The 19,328-nt window shown below is 63.3% G+C and overlaps 1 protein-coding gene across 1 annotated transcript; it reads right to left on the bottom strand.

Moving 5' to 3' along the window:
* Positions 1-1,981: 1,981 nt before the first annotated feature.
* Positions 1,982-10,170, bottom strand: TBKBP1 (TBK1 binding protein 1). The gene is made up of 10 exons (XM_054286491.1): positions 10,088-10,170; positions 8,193-8,417; positions 7,996-8,118; positions 7,785-7,889; positions 7,308-7,449; positions 7,078-7,238; positions 6,524-6,573; positions 3,961-4,079; positions 2,438-3,192; positions 1,982-2,242 (listed from the first exon to the last, which is right to left on the bottom strand). The coding sequence occupies exons 2-10, from the start codon at positions 8,412-8,414 to the stop codon at positions 2,114-2,116; spliced, it is 1,806 nt and encodes a 601-aa protein (XP_054142466.1). The 5' UTR covers positions 8,415-8,417; positions 10,088-10,170; the 3' UTR covers positions 1,982-2,113.
* Between the last annotated feature and the right edge of the window lie 9,158 nt (positions 10,171-19,328).

Below are 19,328 nucleotides of genomic sequence, written 5' to 3'. Positions count from 1 at the left end.
CCCGCTGCGGCGCCGTCCCCGCTGCGGCCCCGTCCCAGCGCTCCCGGTCCCGGCCCCGCTGCGGCCCCGTCCCCGCTGCGGCCCCGGCCCCGCTGCGGCCCCGCTCCCGGTGCGGCCCCGTCCCAGCGCTCCCGGTCCCGGCTGGGCACGGCTCCGCACGGCCCCGCACGGCTCGGGGTCCCCACGCGTCCTTATGGGGACCCGTCCCTATGGGGGTGTCCCCGAGGCCCCCGGCTGTGCCCGCGCCCCCCGGCCCCGCCGGGGCTGCCGGTGCCCCCCGGGGGCGGGGGATGGGAGGGAATGGAGGGCGGGCAGGGGCTGCTCCGGCTCTTCCTGCCCCGGGCCCGGGCACAGGCGGCGATGCGGCGCCGATAAGGCCGCGGCACGCGCTTATCTCCTTCGCACCATCGGCCCGCAGCTGGGAGCGCCCTCGCACCTGCTGGGGCCGGGCCGGGCCGGGGGCCGGGCTGGGACCCCCCCGGGCTCTGCCCCTGCCCGGGGGTCCCGCAGCGCTGGCCCGGCCCCCCAGCAACAGAGGGGGAGTGGGACCCCCAACAACAGAGCAGGGACGGACAGATCCCCCTGCCCAGAGCCCCCCAGAAACCCGGGAGAGCCCCCCCGCCATCCATCGCCCCCCTTCCCCGGGTGTGGCCGTGTCCCTCCTGTCACCCCGAGCCCGCCGAGCTCTGGCTTTGCTCCGATTGTCCCGCTCTGTGTCACCGACCTGCCCAGGCAGCCCCGAACGGGCCGGGAGCTGCAGGACCCCCAAACCTTCACCCCCAGGACCCCAAACCTGTCACCCTCAGGGACCCCCAAACCTTCACCCCCAGAACCCCAAACCTGCCACCCCCAGGACCCCAAACCTGTCACCCCCAGGGACCCCCAAACCTGTCACCCACAGGGACCCCAAACCTGTCACTCCCAGGGACCCCCAAACCTTCACCCCAGGGACCCCAAACCTGCACCCCCAGGGCCCCCCTACCCCAGCCCCATCCCCGGGGGGACACCTCCAGCCGGACCCCCTCTCTCCCCCCAGGACCCCCAGAAGGAGACGCCCCCGCCCCCCCCGAGGCGTTCCGGGCGGGTTTTATTGAGTCGGGGGTCGCAGCGAGGGCGGGTCCCTCGTTCCGGGGGTCCCGGCGCTGTGGGTGGGTGGGTGGGTGGGGGGTGTGCGCTGTGACACGGGGGGGACATGCAGCGCGAGCGGCCGGGGAGGGGACAGCGCTGCGCCCCCCCCTCCCGGCGGCTTTGAGGTAGATCGAACGTGGGGGGCCGGGGGTGCCGGGGCGGGGGGCTCGGGGAGAGCGGCCGCCTGCAGCCCCCGTTCGAGCGGGGTCTGGGGGCTGCCGGGGGGCTCGGGGTGCGCAGCCGCCTGCAGCCCCCTTAAAGCAGGGTCTGGGGGCTGCCGGGGGGCTGCGCTGTCCCCACGCCGCGCGGGGGGGGGTCGGGGAAGCCCCAGGGAGCCCAGTGCAATGTTGGGGGGCTGGGGGGGGTCCGTGCTGCTCCTCCGGGCTCGTTTCTCAGCAGCATCGTTGTGGGGAGGGGGCAATTTGAGGGGTGGGGGCGCTTTTAGTGTAAAAGAGCGGAAGGATGCTCGGACCGGCGGGACGAGGCAAAGGGACCGAGGACGAGCAGCTGCCCCCGCTCCCACCCCCGGCCCCACCCGGGACCCCTCGGGCAGGGGCAGGGGCGGCCCCCTCCCCTCCCCTCCCCTCTCCTGCTTCCTGGGGGCTCGGCCCCTCGGACCCTCCCTGAGATCGAGCAGCGACACTCGAGGGGACAGAGGACACCCAGGGGGACACACGGGTCCCTGCGGCCACCGCCTGGCACGGCGTGACCCTGGAGCACCCGAGCCTGGCACGGGAGTGGGGCGGGTGGGGATGGACCCTCTCCGAGCGGGCCGGGGGCTCTGGGGGGCCCTGGGTGAGTGACCCCGGTACCCCTGGCACGGGGGGTGAACCCGCTCGGAGCGGGCCGGGGGCTCCGGGGGGCTCTGGTGGGGCCGGGGGGGCTCAGTCTTTCCGTAGCTACTGAAGACTCGGAGGTATTTCGGGAGGCGGGCGCTCCCGGTGTGTTTCCATGCAGCATCCAGAGGCGGGGAGGGGGGCGAGGCTCAGATCTTGCTGTTCTCCAGGTGCGAGTCGATGTGTTTGACCAGGGCATCGTCCGGGTACCCGATGGGGAAGGCCAGCTGGCACAGCGGGCAGCTCCGCACCTCCGAGTCCACCGTCTCCAGCAGCAGCTGCGGGGACGCGGGCGGCGCTGAGACCCCCGCGGTGCCACATCCCCTCTGCCACCCCCAGACCCCCCCTGCGCCCCCAGCCAAACGGGGAAACTGAGGCACGCCACCTCTCCGCGGGGTACCCCCGCGCCGGGGGGGTTCCCTCGATCAAACCCACCCCAAACCCCGCGGGGACATCGGGGGGCCCCTCCTTACGTTGATGGAAGGCCAGGACTGGGCGTGCTCGGCGCGGGCGTAGGCGGCCGCCGTCCGGTGCGCGGCGTCGGCGTCGGGCGCGGGGAAGCCGGCGCAGAAGGAGGCGCAGCGGATGGCGCCGGCCTCGGGGCTGGGCGGGCTGGGCAGCGCCCACTCCTCCTCGTCCGACGACTGCTTCTCGAAGCGGACGTGCTCCTCGAAGGGCTCGTGGGCGCTCAGCGGGGCCCCCGCGGCCCCCAGGTAGAGCTCGCCGTAGGGCCGGTGCTTGGGCAGCGTGGAGGCCTCGGGCTGCAGCCAGAGCGAGCGGCTCTGCTGCTGGTACAGCGCCACGTTGGTCACCTCCGAGTAGCTGCGGCGGCCCTGGAAGCCGGCCTTGATGTGGCGGCTCGAGGGCTTGGCGTAGGGCAGCTCCACGGCGGGCGGGCGGTGCGGGGACCCCGGGGCCGGGCAGGGCGGCGGCGGCGGCGCGGGCGAGCGGCGCTGCGGGCCCGGGGACGGGCTGGGCGGCGGCACCGGCGAGCGGCGCTGCTGGGCCGGCGACTGGCACGGGCCGGGCGCGGGCGAGCGGCGCTGCTGGGCCGGGGATTGGCTCGGGGGTCCCGGCGAGCGGCGCTGCAGGGCGGGCGATTGGCACTGCGGGCGGCCCGGGGGAACGGGCGAGGGGCACTGCGGGGCGGGCGAGCGGCGCTGCTGGGCCGGAGAGTGGCACTGCGACAGCGGCGAGTGGCACTGCGACAGCGGCGAGTGGCGCTGGCCTGGCGCGGGACAACGGGGACGCGCGGGAAACGCGCCGGGTTAGCGCCGCGGCTCGGGAAGTGCGGAAATGGGGAAAAGGTGGAAAATGTGCCTTGACATCCTGGGGCATCCCAGAGGGAGGAGTGGAAGGATGCGGCTGTGGGGGCCCCCAGAGGGATGGCAGGTTCTGGGGGGGATGCAGCCAGGGATGGATGGTCCCAGGGATGGATGTTTTGGGATGGATACTCCCAGTTGTGGATGGGTTTGGAACGGGACATTCCCAGGTGTGGATGATCCCACATATGGATGCTCCCAGGTATGGATGTTTTGGAATGAGACGCTCCCAGTTATGGATGCTCCCAGGCATGGGAGAATTTTGGGATTGGGAGGCTCCCAGGTATGGCTGCTTTGGGATGGATGCTCCCAAGAATGTATGCTCCCAATTAGCGATGGTTTTGGGATGGGACATTCCCAGGGATGGATATTTTGGGATGGATACTCCCAAGTATGGATGCTCCCAATTATGGATGTTTTTGGGATGGGACATTCCCAGGGATGATGTTCTAGGGATGGGACACTCCCAGGTATGGATGCTCCCAGGTGTGGATATTTTGGGATGGATACTCCCAGATACACCCACCTAGGGACCCCCTTGCTGTGGGACACTCCCAGGGCTGGGCACCCCTGGGCACCGACACCCACCGGAGCTCACTCCCACCCACAGGACAGCCCACCCACCCATTTCCCGGTGTTTGTGCCCCCACCCCTGCCCGGCAGGTCCCCCTTACCCCCGTTGAGGCTCTTGTCCTGCAGCAGCGCCCGCAGGATCTGGCTCTGCAGCGAGCTGAGGTTGCGCAGGCGGCACAGCTCCTCCGTCAGCTCCGTGTAGGCCAGAGCCAGGTTCACCCTGCGAGGGGCAAAGGGGGCAAAGGGAGAAACCCTTCAGCGGGGATTGGATCCCCTTGAATCCCTCGGGAGGGGTTAAATCCTGCAGCGGGGGTTAAATCCTGCAGCGGGGGTTAAATCCTCCAGCAGGGGTGGAATCCTTCGGCAGGGCTTGACCTCCCCCCTGGAATTTTGATTTGTTTGGTTTTGGTTTGGTTTTTTAATAAATACAACTAAAAAAGGTCTGGGGATGCTCCCTGGATGGTGCTGCCAGCATTCCTCCAGGAAAGGGAGGGAAATAATGGCCCAGAATGAGGAAAAGCCACCTCAGGGTGTCTGAGGTTCCCTCTCTCCACCCCGGCCAGTTCCGAGGACAATTGTCCCGATCCAGAGGACAATTCCCAAAGGGGACACGCCGGCTCTGCGGGTGACACAGCCCCGGGGACCCCCAGAACCAACTCAGGCCCACCCAAATTCACTTTTCTGACTCCGAAGGGAGAAGCTGCGGCCGCGGACCCGCCCCGGAGCAGCCGGGGCGCGGCGGGCGCGGCTCCCCCCGCTCGGAAGCGCTGCCAGAACCGTCAATTCTGCCCCAGGTCGGTGTCGCTTTCCGAGCCGTTCGGGGGAGAGAGGAGCCGCGGGGCCGGGGCTCGGCCGTCCCCGCTCGGTGCCGCTGAGCCGCTGTGACACCGCGGGCACCGGAGCCGCCGCTGTGACACCGCGGGCACCGGAGCCGCCGCCGTAACCGCGGCTGACAGCGCCGGGCCCGCCGCGCCCCCGGGCACCGCGGCCCGGAGAGGTGGGAAAGGAGCGGGAGAAGGGGAAAGTGAGGAAAGGGGTGAGGGAGAGGAGGGGAAAGAGCGAGGGGGGAAGGAGGAAAAGAACAGAGAGAAAAAAAATGAAAATAGAGAGGTGAAGAAGAAAAGGAAAAGGAGGGGAAAGAAAAGTAAGAAAAGGAGGAAAAGAAGGAGAAGAAGGAGAAGAAGGAAAAGGAGGAAAAGGAGGAAAAGAAAAACAAAACGCTCAGGGGACACCCACAGGATGTCACCTTTGTGTCCCCCAGGCCCCTTTTGCTGCAGAGCTGGCGCAGCCAGGGGTGGGGACGTGCCCGGCATTGGCACCCATGGGTGCAAGAGGCATTAAAACCCACACAATCTCCCCAAAAACGCGGGGCGGGGAAGTGGGAGGGGTGGTCTGACCCCCAAATCCCCACCCTGCTCTTTCCAGGGCTTTCCTCAAGATTTGGCTCCTGGTTTTTCTCGGGAGGGAGGGCAAGAGGGAATAACCGCGAGCTGAGAAAGCCAAAAAAGACAAAACCTCAGAAAACAAACCAAAACAAAGGAAGATCGGGACGCGGGGGGACCCCCGCCCCGAGCACAGCGCGGCAGAAGCACCAGAAAATCAGCCGGAGATGGAAAACGCCGATAAGGCGCTTTTCACACCCAAAAGAGCAGTGGCGGAGAGAAGCAGGTGACACAAAAGAGCTGAATCGGCACGAAAAGAGCGCGCAGGGAAAAGCTGTGCCCGGGGAGGGGGTGAGCAGCCAGCCCTGCCTCAGTTTCCCCGTCCCTGCGTGGTGAATTTGGGCTTAAAACAAAGATTTGGGTGATCGGTTAATGGAGATATTTGGGAGTTTTCATCTCCGTGGGTGTTGCGGGAAAGGGGTGGGAGCGATCTGGGGGTGAGCTCGGGTGACGGAATTTGATGGAAATGAGGGAATTGATGGAAATGAGGGAATTGATGGAAATGGAGGGAATTCAGGAGGGGAAGGGAGAGGCGGGAGCTCCCCCCGGGTCCCCCGGCTCTGATCTGCACCGGGGCGACAGAAACGGCGACAGCTCCCAACACCTCCGGAGCGGGAGGGGCCGGAGCCGGCCCCGAAACGGCGCCCGAGCCCCTTCCCGGTGTCACCTCCCATCCGTCCGCAGCTCGGGCCGCTGTCACCGCCCGCCGTGGGGACAGCGGGGACAGCGCCCCCGCCCCGGTGACACCGTGAGACCTCGGGGGCTTTAGGGGGGTTCCGGGGAAACCGTGACTGCCCCCGCGCCGCTCGGCGCCGCTCGGTGCCGCTCTCTCGGCAGCCGCGAGCCGTCAGTGCCCTCTGGAGGCAGCGCCGAGCCCACACCGGGCACCGGGACGGCGCACGGACACCGGGACAGCGCACGGACACGGGGACCGGGCACCGGGACAGCGCACGGACACCGGGACCGGACACAGGGATAGTGCACGGACACCGGGACCGGACACCGGGCCCCGGGCATCCCACGCCCGCAGCCCCGCTCAGCCCCAAGCCCCCGGGGCGCAGTTGGTGATTTTGGGGTGCGGGTTCCCCCCCATTGCAGCGCTTCAATGCGGGGAACCCCCCGTGCAGAGGTGTGGGGCGGCCGCCGTGCCCCACAGCCCGTCCCGTGTGTCCCCACCCCCCCTGCTCCCCCCAGTCCCCTCCAGTCCCCTCCCAGCACTTACTGGTCGTCGCCCACCTTCTTCACCCAGGCCATGTCCCGCTCCGACTGCTCCTGGGGACAGCAGAGCCCCCTCAGCACCAGCACCGGGCACGGGGGGCCCGAGGGGGGACCCTGCCCCATTGCCTGCTCCCAGACACCTCCCAGCACCCAAACCCCACATATGGGAATGAGGGGCCCTGTGGGGTCAGACCCTGCCCTGAACCTGCTCCCAGACACCTCCCACCACCCAAACCCCACATATGGGAATGAGGGGTCCCAAGGGGTCAGACCCTGCCCCATTGCCTGCTCCCAGACACCTCCCAGCACCCAAACCCCACATATGGGAATGAGGGGTCCCAAGGGGTCAGACCCTGCCCTGAACCTGCTCCCAGACACCTCCCAGCACCCAAACCCCACATATGGGAATGAGGGGCCCTGTGGGGTCAGACCCTGCCCCATTCCCCCTCCCAGACACTTCCCATCACAAAAGGAGGTTAGGGGGTTTTTGGGGTCAGACCCTGCCCCATTCCCCCTCCCACCCCCGCCCACCCCAGCCGGTCCCGCCCCGCCCCGCACCTGCTCGCGGCGCTCCTGCAGGTGTTTGAGCTCGGCCTGCAGCCGCTCGCACTCGGCCTTGAGCTGCTCCTCGCGGTGCTGGGCGCGCTGGTTCTCCTGGCGCGCCGCCTCCAGCTCGGCCTCCAGCCCGCGGCTCGGCCAGCCCGCGGCGCGCTCCAGCCCTGCGGGCACGGCTCGGCTCAGCCCCGGGGCCGCGGGGGGCGCGGCGGGGCGGGGAGGGGGCGGCTCACCGTGGCCCAGCCCGGGGCCGGCGTGCAGGGCCATGAACGGCACGTCCGGGGCGCCCAGCCCGGGGAAGGCGCCGCCGTCGCGCTGCCGCAGCTGCTGCTCCAGGCTCCGGATGCGGCTCAGGTGCGTCTCCACCAGCGCCCGCTGCTCGGGGAGGGGACGCAGGGGACGGGGCTGAGCCTCGGCCGCGCCCCGGGGCTCTGCTGCCCCCCAGCCCGGCACAGGAGGATTTTGGGGTCGCTTTTTGGAGTGGGATCGATCTGGGGACAGTGGCGTGGCAGGGAAAGGGGAGCGCCCGGGGGACACCGGAGCCTCACAGGGGGCCAGGGGAGATGGGTAAACCCGAGCATCCCTAAAACCCCAACGCGGCCCAAACACCCCGAAGCCCTGCAGCCCCAAGGACGGGGACACCACGGGCCCGGAGCTGTGCTGGAGAAGGGACAGGGACCCGCTGTCCCCTGCTGGTGGCCGTCACCCACCATCTCTCCCAGCTCCGTCTCCAGGTCCGCCTTCTCCACGCACAGCTTCTCGTAGGCCTGGATCATCTCCTCCAGCTGCTCCTCCCGCTCTTTGCTCTTCTGCAGCTGCAGGGGGGAGTGGGGGGGTTCGGGGGTGGGTTTGGGGGTGGTGGCCGGCTCGGGGACCCCCCAGAGCCCCCCCAGGCCCCCCCAGGCCCCCTGCCCCCCTCACCTCGTGCTGGAACTGGTTGAGCTGCTGCTGCAGCGACGCCTTCTCGCTCTTGAGCAGCGAGTTCTCCTTGGCCTCGTAGAGGGAGAAGATGTGCTCCTCGCCGAACTCGCCGATCAGGGGGTACTGTGGCCACGGGGCGGGCGGTCAGCGGGGTCCCCCCGGCCCCACGCGCCCCCCGGAGCCCCCAGACCCCTCACCTTGACCTCGTACATCTTGAGGCGGCGCTTGAGCGTGGAGTTCTCCCTCTCGAGCCCCGTGAGCCGGTTCTTGATGTCGTCGTAGGCGGTGATGAGGGCGAAGTGCGAGGCCGAGCACATCTCGCCCGACAGGTCGGTGTTGGGGCTGTCCAGCCAGTCCTCGTCCGGCCCCAGCGCCTCCTGCGTCAGGATGCTGATGTCGTCCTCGAACATGGAGTCCATGTCCTGCCTGCGGGGACACGCGGGTGACACCGGGGCAGGGCAGCGCTGGGGACAGCGGGGTGGGGACACAGCCGGGGCAATGCTGGGGACAGAGGGGTGGGGACACAGCCGGGGCAATGCTGGGGACAGCAGGGTGGGGACACAGCCGGGGCAATGCTGGGGACAGCGGGGTGGGGACACAGCTGGGGCAATGCTGGGGACAGCGGGGTGGTGGCACAGCCGGGGCAGCACTGGGGCTCTGGGGACACCAGGGTGGTGACACAGCCAGGGCAGGGCCTGTGGGAGCTCAGTGGCACCCGGGGACAGTCCCAGCAGCAGCTCCAACCCCGCGCTGTCCCGGGGGTGACAAGGGGACACTGGCCATGCCGTGCCATCACCTCTGTCCCCAGCAGCAAAAGAGGGGACAGAGGCCCTGACACCCCCCGGCTCCGTCAGCACCAGGGTGGGAGCAGAGAGCCCCCCGGGGGGACACGGTGACATTGCCGCCGTCCCCTCGGGGGAACGAGCACCAGAAATAGCGGCCGGTGCCGCACGCGAGCTGCTCCGGCCTCCCACGCCGCGCACCGTGCCCTAAATACCGGAGCTGTGCTCGGCCCGGAGCCACCGGGCCCCTGTCACTGTCCCCTGCCCTGCCCGGGAGCCACCGGGCCCCTGTCACTGTCCCCAGCCCTGCCCGGGGTCCTCCTGGCTCCTGTCACTGTCCCCAGCCCCTCCGGTGTCCCCCTGGCCCCTGTCACTGTCCCCAGCCCTCCGGTGTCCCCCTGGCCCCTGTCACTGTCCCCAGCCCTGCCCGGGGTCCCCCTGGCCCCTGTCACTGTCCCCTGTCCCCAGCCCCTCCGGTGTCCCCCTGGCCCCTGTCACTGTCCCCAGCCCTGCCCGGTGTCCCCCTGGCCCCTGTCACTGTCCCCTGTCCCCAGCCCCTCCGGTGTCCCCCTGGCCCCTGTCACTGTCCCCAGCCCTGCCCGGGGTCCCCCTGGCCCCTGTCACTGTCCCCAGCCCTGCCCGGTGTCCCCCTGGCTCCTGTCACTGTCTCCAGCCCTCCGGTGTCCCCCTGGCCCCTGTCACTGTCCCCAGCCCTGCCCGGGGTCCCCCTGGCCCCTGTCACTGTCCCCAGCCCTCCGGTGTCCCCCTGGCCCCTGTCACTGTCCCCAGCCCTGCCCGGGGTCCCCCTGGCCCCTGTCCCGGGCAGGCGCAGCCCTGGCAGAGCTCTGCTTGGCGCCGCCGCACGAATCATTCATGGCCCGAGGCTGCGGAGGGAGCAGAGCCCTGCAGGGGACGGGGAGGGGACAGCGCGGCCCCCTCGAGCCGCTGGTGGGGCCGGGGACAGCGCGGCCCTGCTGGTATCCCCCGGCCGGGGGTCCCGAGGGGAATAAACCGCGGGCCAGGGGTCTTAAATCCCCCCCCGGGGTGGTGACAGAGGGGACTCAGCTCTGCTCGGGCAGGGAGGGCACCGCCATCCCCCCTGGGGAAACTGAGGCACCCCCGAAGCCAGGATGAGACTCCCCGAGCTCTGGGGACCCCCAAATGAGGATCCGCGGGGCCCTGGGCTGTCCCAGGCCCTGTCGATGGGGGCACCGCTGTGACCGGACCCTCTGTGTCCCCAGCCCTGCCCGGAGCCCCCCGGGCCGGCCCCGCTGCCCCCCGGCGTGCCGTGCCTCAGTTTCCCCGGACACCTGCCTTGCAGCGGGCCCCAGGCGCGGGGCGGAGCGGCGCGGGCTGGGCAGGGCTGCGGGGGCACAGGCTGGCACAGGCTGGCGCAGGCGTGTCACTGGCGTGTCACAGCGTGTCACTGGCGTGTCACAGGTGTGTCACAGGCATGTCACTGGTGTGTCACTGGCGTGTCACTGGTGTGTCACAGGCGTGTCACAGCGTGTCACAGGTGTGTCACAGGCATGTCACTGGCGTGTCAGGTGCGGGAGCTCCGGACATCGGCCCGAGGGGATCGCCGGGAGCCGGAGCCGCTCTCATCGGGGTCCAGGCGGGGTCCCCGCCGCTCCCTCCGCGCTCCCGGGCCCTCCTCGAGGCTGAAAATGCCTGGGGGAAAGCAGAAATGGGGTTTGGGAAATGAGCAGAAATGGGGTTTGGGAAATGAGCAGAAATGCGGCTGCGGCTCCCCGGGACTGGGACACTGCCGGAGGGCTCGGCCGGCTCAGGGCTCCGGTGGGAACGGGGATGGGACTGGGAACGAGAATGGGGATGGGGAAGGGACCGGGAACAGGAACGGGAATGGGGATGGGGATGAGGATGGGGATGGGAACGGGAATGGGGACGGGACAGGAAATGGGAGTGGGATGGGATGGGATGGGATGGGATGGGGTGCGATGGGATGGGATGGGGTGCGATGGGGTGGGATGGGATGGGATGGGGTGCGATGGGGTGCGATGGGGTGGGATGGGATGGGGTGGGATGGGATGGGATGGGGTGCGATGGGGTGGGATGGGGTGCGATGGGGTGGGATGGGGTGCGATGGGGTGCGATGGGGTGCGATGGGATGGGATGGGGTGCGATGGGGTGGGATGGGGTGCGATGGGGTGGGATGGGATGGGGTGCGATGGGGTGCGATGGGATGGGATGGGGTGCGATGGGGTGGGATGGGATGGGATGGGGTGGGATGGGGTGCGATGGGGTGCGATGGGGTGGGATGGGGCGTGCCAGGCTGTGGGTGCTGCCGGGCTCGGGCACCCACAGGGGCTGGCTTGGGGACAGGCCTTGCCCCCCAAACCCTTTTGGGGTCCGCAGGATGCGCTGGGCAGGACCCGGCCTGGGGCAGCCCCCCCTGCCCCCCCCTCATTGCTGGGACCCCCCCGGGGCTGTCCCGGTTCTGAGGGGCTGGGGGGGCCCGGGGGGGCCCGGGGGGGGTTGGGGGCACCGCCACGGCCACGAGCGAGGGCTGCGGGCGTGGAACGGGCGGGGAACCGGCGTGGGACCGGGGGAGAACCGGCGGGGAAACGGGGACGCGTCGAGCGCGCCCCCGAGCCCCGGAGGCAGGCCCGGAGCGCGGGTGAGCGCGGCCGGGGGTCGCCGTAGGGTGAGTGGGGGGGGTCCGGCCTGCGGCGGCCCCGGAGCCTCCGGGAACCGTCCCCGAACGCCCCCGGGCCGCGCCGGGGGTCGCCGGGCAGGGGGGGGGACGGGGACGGAAACGCAGGAGGGGAGCGGGGCGGAGCCGGGACGGGATGAGGATGAGGATGGAGCCGGGGATGGAGATGGAGCCGGAGCTGGGGACGGAAGCGGGATGGAAGCACGGGCGGAGATGGGCACGGAACCGGGGATGGGGATGAGGGTGGGGATGAGGGTGCGAATCCAGCCGGGGATGGGGATGGGGATGGGGATGGGGGTGAGGATGAGGATGAGGATGGAGCCGCGGGTGAGGATGGAGCCGCGGGTGGGGACGCGGCGGGGACGCTGCAGGCGGCGGGGGCAGAGGGGGCCGGGGCCGGGGCCGGGGTCGCGCCGCGGCGGGAGAGGACAGGCCCGGTGGGGCGGGGGCTGCCCGCTGTGCCCCCCCCGCCGCTCCCGGTGCCCCCGGCCCAGGCCCCGCACTCACCGGCGCTGCTGCTGCGCTGCGGCGGCGCCGCCGGGATGCGGCTCCGTCCCCGCCCCGCCGGTCCCGCCGCCGCTCCCGGTGCCCGCCGCAGCCCCGGCCCCGCCGCCGTTTCTTCCGCTCCGGAGGCACCGACGAACCACGTGGGCACCGGGCGGCCGCGGCCCCTCCCCCGCCACGCGCCGGGGCCGCCCCCGGGGCTGTGACCCCCCCGCCGCCCCCCCCGGGGCACGGCCGGTACCGGGGAGGCTCCGGGGGGAACGCGGGACAGGGACCGGACCCGACACCCCCGCCACGGGAGGGGGCAGCACCGACCCCCGGGGGGCAGCACCGACCCCCGGCCCCTCCCGTGCCCGCCCGCACCCCCCAGGCTGGTCGTGGGGTCGGGGGTCTCCCCTCACCCCGGGGTCTCCCCCTCATCCCGGGGGTCTCCCCTCACCCCGGGGTCTCCCCCTCATCCCGGGGGTCTCCCCCTCATCCCGGGGTCTCCCCTCATCCCGGGGGTCTCTCTCCAGCCCCGGGGTCCCCCCTCCATCCCGGGGGTCTCCGGCACGGCGGAGCCGCGGCCCCGCGCGGTGGGGGCTGGGCTCCCCCCCTGCCCCCGCCCCCCAGCTCCCCCCTCCCCCCCCGCCCGAACGTTTTTTATTCCCTGAATTGTTCCCGGAGCCGCTTCCATGATGGAATCACATCCTCACATCTTCTCCCCGGTGCGCAGCGTTATTAATAGCTGCTCTCCTTTCGCCGCCGCTGCCGGGGGCTCCGGGGCACACAAACCCCCCGGGAGGGGTCACGGCCAGCCCGGTGCCCGAGGACAGAGCCTGGCATGGCACAGACGGACCCACGGCGTGGACAGACCCCCGGGTGGGGTCACTGCCACCCCAGTGCCCGCAGATCCCCAGGACAGAGCCTGGGATGGCACGGATGGACCGACCCCTGTAGACCCCTCAGTGTGGCCACTGCCACCACAGATCCCCAGGACAGAGCCTGGAATCACCCACAGCACGGACAGACCCACACGCGGACAGACCCACGGCCCTGAGTGACCCCGGTGGCGCAGGATTCCTGCCAGGGCCTCATCCCACCCCAGCAGAGGGGACAGGATGGGGAGCAGAGCCCCGGGGATGGGACCAGGGGGGATCTGAGGGACCCCGACCCTCCAAACATCCCCGCCAAGGCCTCTGGAGGAGCTGGGATGGGGAGCAGAGCCCCGGGGATGGGACCAGGGGGGATCTGTGGGACCCCGACCCTCCAAACATCCCCGCCAAGGCCTCTGGAGGAGCTGGGATGGGGAGCAGAGCCCCAGGGATGGGACCAGGGGGGATCTGTGGGACCCCGACCCTCCAAACATCCCCGCCAAGGCCTCTGGAGCAATGGGGGTAAAAGAGCAGCCCCAGGGATGGGCACTGAGGGGGATCCAGCCCCAAAGCCGAGCTGGGGGATGGCAGCACGGAGAAATCCTGGTGCTGAGCGTGGCTCTGGCACGAGGGGGGAAAGGAACCGCTGGGAAATGCAGCTCGGGGTTTGGGGCCCAGCAGGAGAATCAAAGGCAGCAAAGCCCCAAACGGGGAGCTCCAAACTGGGATTCCCAAGGCAGACTGGGCATCCCGGAGGGGACCCAGGCTCTGACAGAGCCCTGGCACTGGGGGCGCCACCCAGGGGTGCCGAGATCCCCGAGGACTCCCGTGAGAGCTCAAACCGCACCGCGAGCCCGGGAACATTTTGGGGGGCAATGCCGGGGGGGCACCGGCGCTCGGCGACCGCTCCCGTCGGAATTTCCAGCAGGGAATGGCCCGGAATGGCACCCGAGGGTGGGACAGGACGGGCGGGGTCTGCAGGGTCGGGGTCTGCGGGGATCCGCAGGGATCTGCAGGGTTGGGATCTGCGGGGATCAGCAGGGATGGGATCCGCAGGGACGGGATCTGATGGGATCTGCGGGGATCTGCGGGGATCAGCAGGACCGGATCTGCCGCAATCAGGGCCCCAAAAAGCCCCGAGCGGCCGCAGCCGCCGAGGATCGGCTGCAGAGCGCTTTGAAGTGCAAATGAAGGATTTCCGTCAGGTCGGGAGTTAATTTGGAAGGGAAACCATCCCGGAGTGCCCTGATGGGTGCGGGGACCGCCCCGAGGGGCGCAGGGGGTCCCCGGGAGTTGGGGACAAAGCGGAGCTGTGCCAGGGCCGGGAGGAGGAGCAGAGGCAGGCAGGACAGGCCGGAGCTGCTGGAATTGTCCCTGCCCTCGGATTTGGGGGATTTGGGGTTCCCGGCGCCTCCATGGACAGCGCTGGGTCATCCCACGGGATCCCCTGGGTTTTCCATGGAGCCCATCGGGGAGAAAAGGGGAGCACGGGGAGCGCCCCTCTGTCCCCCAGGGTCATTTTCCCCTCTTCCCAACATTTTCTCAGCTGGAAAATCGCATTGCAGAGGGTGGCACCGGCTCCAGGGTGTCCTGTCCCCTCCGGGTGACACAGCCTGGGGAAAGGTCCCGAGGCCCCCACGGCACCTCCGAGGCTCCAAAATCCACTCCTGGCTCGTTTTTCCCTTTTCCAAGGAAAATCAGCTTTTCCCTCGGAGTGGGGGCTCAGAGCATCGGCCTGGACCCAGAAAAAGGCTCCTGGATAAATCCACGCGGGATGATCCCAGGAATGGCAGTGAGGTCCCTGGGCTGGGGTGGTGGCACGGATGGCTGCTGTCACCTCCGAGGCTCCAGAATCCACTCCTGGCTCATTTCTGCCACTTTTTCTGAAGAAAATCAGCTTTTCCTACTCTTTGAGGTGGGAGCTCAGCACATCAGCATTGGGAAGTGCCAGTCCTGGGAATAATCCAGGGAATTATCCAGGGAATAATCCTGGCATGTCCCTGGGGTGGTGGCACCGATGGCACTGGGGACACAGCGCTGGCACCTCCAGGGCTCCAAAATCCAGGAATGATCCCAGGAATGATCCGGGAATAATCCCAGGAATGATCCCAGGAATGGTCCCAGGAATATCGGCGTGTCCCCAGGCCGGGGTGGTGGCACAGATGGCACTGCTGACACCGCGCTGGCACCTCCAGAGCTCCAAAATCCAGGAATGATCCCAGGAATAATCCCAGGAATGATCCCGGGAATGATCCCAGGAATGATCCCGGAAATATCGGCGTGTCCCCAGGCCGGGTGGTGGCACAGATGGCTCCGCTGACACCGCGCTGCCACCTCCAGGGCTCCAAAATCCAGGAATGATCCCAGGAATGATCCGGGAATAATCCCAGGAATGATCCCAGGAATGATCCCAGGAATGGTCCCGGGCACGGCGGCGTGTCCCCAGGCCGGGTGGTGGCACAGATGGCATTGGTGACACCGCGCTGGCGCCTCCGGCTCCCCCGGAGAGGAAACGCGCGCCCGGCGCTCGGCGCTCGCCTCCCACGGCGTCTCCGAGCGGGGGCAGCAGCCTGGCAGAGCCTCCCGGGAAACGAGGCGCCGCGGAAAATTAAAATAAAATTAAAAATAAAAATTGGGGGAAATGAAAATAAAAGCGGGTTTTCAATGTCTGATCTGGGAGGTGAATAAACGGATCCTGGCCGGGGTTTTCCTGGGGTTTTGTGGAGCTGGAGGAGCGTCCAGGGGTGGTTCCTTTGATAATTTGATTGATTAATTAATGAAGGTGGAGCTGCAGCGTTGGGGCTGTGGGGGATGAGGGATTCATCCCGAGGCAAAGGGATCGGGCTGGGATTGAGCTGCTGATGGAGCCGAATCTTCAGGAATTCGGGAATCTCCAGAGGGGAGTCCGAAATCTCCAAAATTTGGGATCTCTGGGAATGCGGGATGCCCAGGAATTTGGGATCTCCAGCACCACCAAGTTCCTGGTGATGCAGCCCAAAAAAAGCCCCTCAGAAATCCCAAAAGATGCTGGAAGAGTTCAATCCATGGCCAGGCAGTGATGGCATTGAGGAGGGGTGGATTTGAGGAGGAAATTCCCTGAGATACACCCCAAAAAGGCCTCCAAAAAAACCCCAAAACAGGCCCAAAAAGCCTTCCAAAAACCCCCAAAACAGGCCCAAAAAGGCCTCCAAAAAAACCCCAAAACAGGCCCAAAAAGCCTTCCAAAAACCCCCAAAACAGGCCCAAAAAGGCCTCCAAAAAAACCCCAAAACAGGCCCAAAAAGGCCTCCAAAAAAAACCCAAAACAGGCCCAAAAAGCCTTCCAAAAACCCACAAAACGGGCCCAAAAAACCCTCCAAAAAGCCCCCATAAAAACCCTCAGGAAAGGCCAAAAGTGCAAAGCCCCCAACCCACTCCCAAAAAAAGCTCAAAAAATGTCTCAAAAACCCTTCCAAGAGCCCACACTCCTCCAAAAGCCCAAAAACCTCCAAAAAAGCCCAAGAAAAGCCCACAAAAAAAACCCCCAAGAAAGTAAAACAAACCACCCCAGAAATGTTCCAAATAACCAAAAAAAAAGCCCCTTGGAAAGAGAAAAACACCCTCCCAAAAAACAAAGCACACAAAACCCCCAAAAGGCCCCCAAACCCAAAATACCCTTCAAAAAGCAAAATAAATCCCAAAAAAAGCACTCCCAAACCCCCCAAAACTGGTCTTTAGAAGGGCCCAAAATGCCCTTCAAAAGGCAAAATAAAACCCAAACAAAGCCCCTAAAAACTCTTCAAAACCCCCTCCAAAAAAACCTTGCAAAAAAACAAAAAAAAAACCCCAAAAAACCCTTCAAAAGCCCCCCCAAAAAGCCCCTAAAATCCCTTGAAAAACCCCGCAAAAAAAACCCAAATAAAAACCCCAAAAAAAGCCCCTAAAAACCCTTCGAAACCCCCCCCAAAAAAGCCAAAAAAACCCTGCAAAAAAAACGAAACAAAACAACCCAAAAAGCCCCTAAAACCCCCCCCAAAAAGCCCCTAAAAAGCCTTCAAAACCCCCCCAAAGCCCCCAAAAACGAGTCCAAGGCGCGTTTTTGCACTACTCTGTTTATTCTGCGCTGCCTCAGCCGGACCCAGCCCCGGCCCCGGCCCCGCTCGGCTCCTCCCGCCCGGGAGCGGCTTTTGGAAATTCCATTTTCCATATTTTTGTGTATTCATTTTCCCTTGAGATTTCTCTCATTGAGTCGCCCCCGCCCCGGAGGAAAAGGAAAAGGCATCGCCGGGAGGGGATCCCGGGGGTTTCTCTCGGGTCTGGGATTTTTGGGGTGTTTCGGGGTGTTTCGGTCGCTTCTGCGCGGAGGGCAGAGCACTGAAGGCACATTCATGTCTGATACCCTGTACGAGCCGGGAGGGACCGGAGGGAACTGAAGGGGAAGGGAGGAGGAAAAATGGGGGGAAAATAAAATAAAATTAAACAAAACAAAATAAAAATGGAGAAATATGCGGGGGGAAAAAAAAAGAAGTGGAAAGGGTTGGGGGAAATGGGAAAAATGTGAAAGGGAAAGGAAAAAATGAAGAAAAATGGAAAAAAAGAGAGATGTGAAAAAATGAAGAAAAAATTAAAAAAAAAAGGGGGAAAAAATTGAAATAAATGAAAAAATAGGAAAAAAATTAGAACTGGAAAAAAAAAAGACAAGGAGAAAAAGAAAAATGGAAAAAGCAGAAAAATTGAAAAAATCAGAAAAATTGGAAAAAATTAAAAATAGAGAAAAAAAGAGGACGAAAAATGGAAAAATGAAGAATGGGAAAGATTAAAATAAATAAAAGAAAAATGAAAAAAATTAAAAGAAATAGAAGTAAAATAAAGTGGAAAAAATGAAAAATGGTTAAGATCAAAATAAATACAAGAAAAATAAAAAAAATTAAAAGAAATGGAAGTAAAATAAAGTGGAGAAAAAATGAAACAAAAAGGAAAATAAAAATGGGTAGGAAAAGAAAAACAAAAAATGAAAAAGAAAAAAATAAAGGAAGACAGAAAACTAGGAACAGGAAAAAACAACCCAAGAAAAATTAAAAGGGAGATAAAAGAAAAATTCTGAGAAAAAAAAAAGAAGAAAAAAAAGAGAAAAATAGATGAAAATTAGAAGGAAAATTAAAAAGAAATTAAAAGGAAAACCAAAAGAAAATTGGAAAAATAAAAAATAAAAAAATGAAGAAAAAAGGAAAAATAAAATTTAAAAAGAAAAAAAAATTAAAATTAATGGGAAAAATGGAAAAAAAGGAGAAGAATTAAAAGGAAAAATAAAACTAAAAAATAAAAATAAACCTTTGAAGAACTGAGGAGCAAATCCTGCCCATTTTCCTGCTCCCCCTCCCAGGAGCTTTCCCGACACCTCCACAGAGCTGCAAACGAAGTGAAAATTCCAAATCTCCAAACCCTGAACATCCTAAGGAAAAAAAAACTTTTTTTATTTTGATTTTTCCCCCCTTTTTTCCTTTTTCCAGAGGAAAAATTCCGCTCCCAACGTGGCGAGAAATTCGGGAAGCGGCAAAGGAAAAATTCCTTGTGGATTACTGGGAAAAAACACCCAAAATCCATTTAAAAAATCCCAACTTTTTCCTGGGTTTCCCTCTGGAAAAGAGCCAAGAGTATCCCAAAAAAAAAAAAAAAAAAGGAAAATATTGGGGAATGTTTGACACCATTTTATTCATCTTCAACTGCAGTGGAAAAATAGAAACCTTTTACAAGCGCCGGCGTTGTCAGCTCAACTCAAGTTATATATTTATATATTTTATATAAATTTCTTTTTTTTTCCTTTTTTTTTCCTGTTTTTTATTTTTTTCCTTGTGTTTTTCCAAGTGCAGCAAGAGACCAAAAACCACATCGAGCCTGATCCGAATCGAGCCCCGAAAAAGCAAAAAAAATCCCAAATAATTCCAAATAAACAGCTTTTAATCCCAGTTTTTGTGGGTTTTTTTCACATCCAATTTCCTCTCCAAATACCACCTGAATTTTTTAAATTTTTCTTTCTTTGTGTGCATATTTTTATTTATTTCATTTTTCTTCACCTCTTTTTGAACTCTTTGGCACAATTTTGATTCTGCTACAGTCCGAGTCAGGAGATCTCTTTTCCCAATTTGCAGCACTTTTTAAAAAAAGTCTGATTTTAAACTTTTTTCCTGACTTTTTTGATTTTTTTGGACTTTTTGAAGCCTGAAACTCGCTGGACAAATGGATTTTTCTATTCCCTGCAACCCAAAAATTGTGTTTTTCCCCCATTTCTACATTCACAGTTGAATATTTAAGGAAGGAAAGGCGCTTTTGTTGCTGAGCAGGACAAGCCAAGAGCTCCAAACATTCAGCATTCCCTAAAAATAAAATCCCTAAAAAAAGCGACTTTCCTTAAATTTTATTTTTTTTTTCTTCTTTTCTACTTTTTCTTCCCTATCTCTTACTGCCTGAACCTCAGTTATGAAATGCAACAGCTGAACCCTTAAATTTTGTATATTTTAGATTTTTTTTGTCTTTTTTTTT

The sequence above is a fragment of the Melozone crissalis genome, unplaced genomic scaffold, assembly GCF_028551555.1.
Source record: "Melozone crissalis strain CALT ecotype California unplaced genomic scaffold, PUWL_Pcris_2 ptg000048l_1, whole genome shotgun sequence".
In the NCBI taxonomy this organism is placed as follows: Eukaryota; Metazoa; Chordata; class Aves; order Passeriformes; family Passerellidae; genus Melozone; species Melozone crissalis.
Note: the sequence above shows the minus strand (reverse complement) of the source record. Positions and strands in the feature narration are given on the sequence as shown.

Excerpts from the sequence above, each read along its gene's own strand:
- TBKBP1 (XM_054286491.1), bottom strand. The coding sequence starts at position 8,414 with ATGGACTCCATGTTCGAGGACGACATCAGCATCCTGACGCAGGAGGCG. Across the intron at positions 7,239-7,307 it reads CGGCCCCGGGCTGGGCCACG|GGCTGGAGCGCGCCGCGGGC; the intron begins GTGAGCCGCCCC and ends CCGTGCCCGCAG. Across the intron at positions 6,574-7,077 it reads TGCAGGAGCGCCGCGAGCAG|GAGCAGTCGGAGCGGGACAT; the intron begins GTGCGGGGCGGG and ends TGCTGTCCCCAG.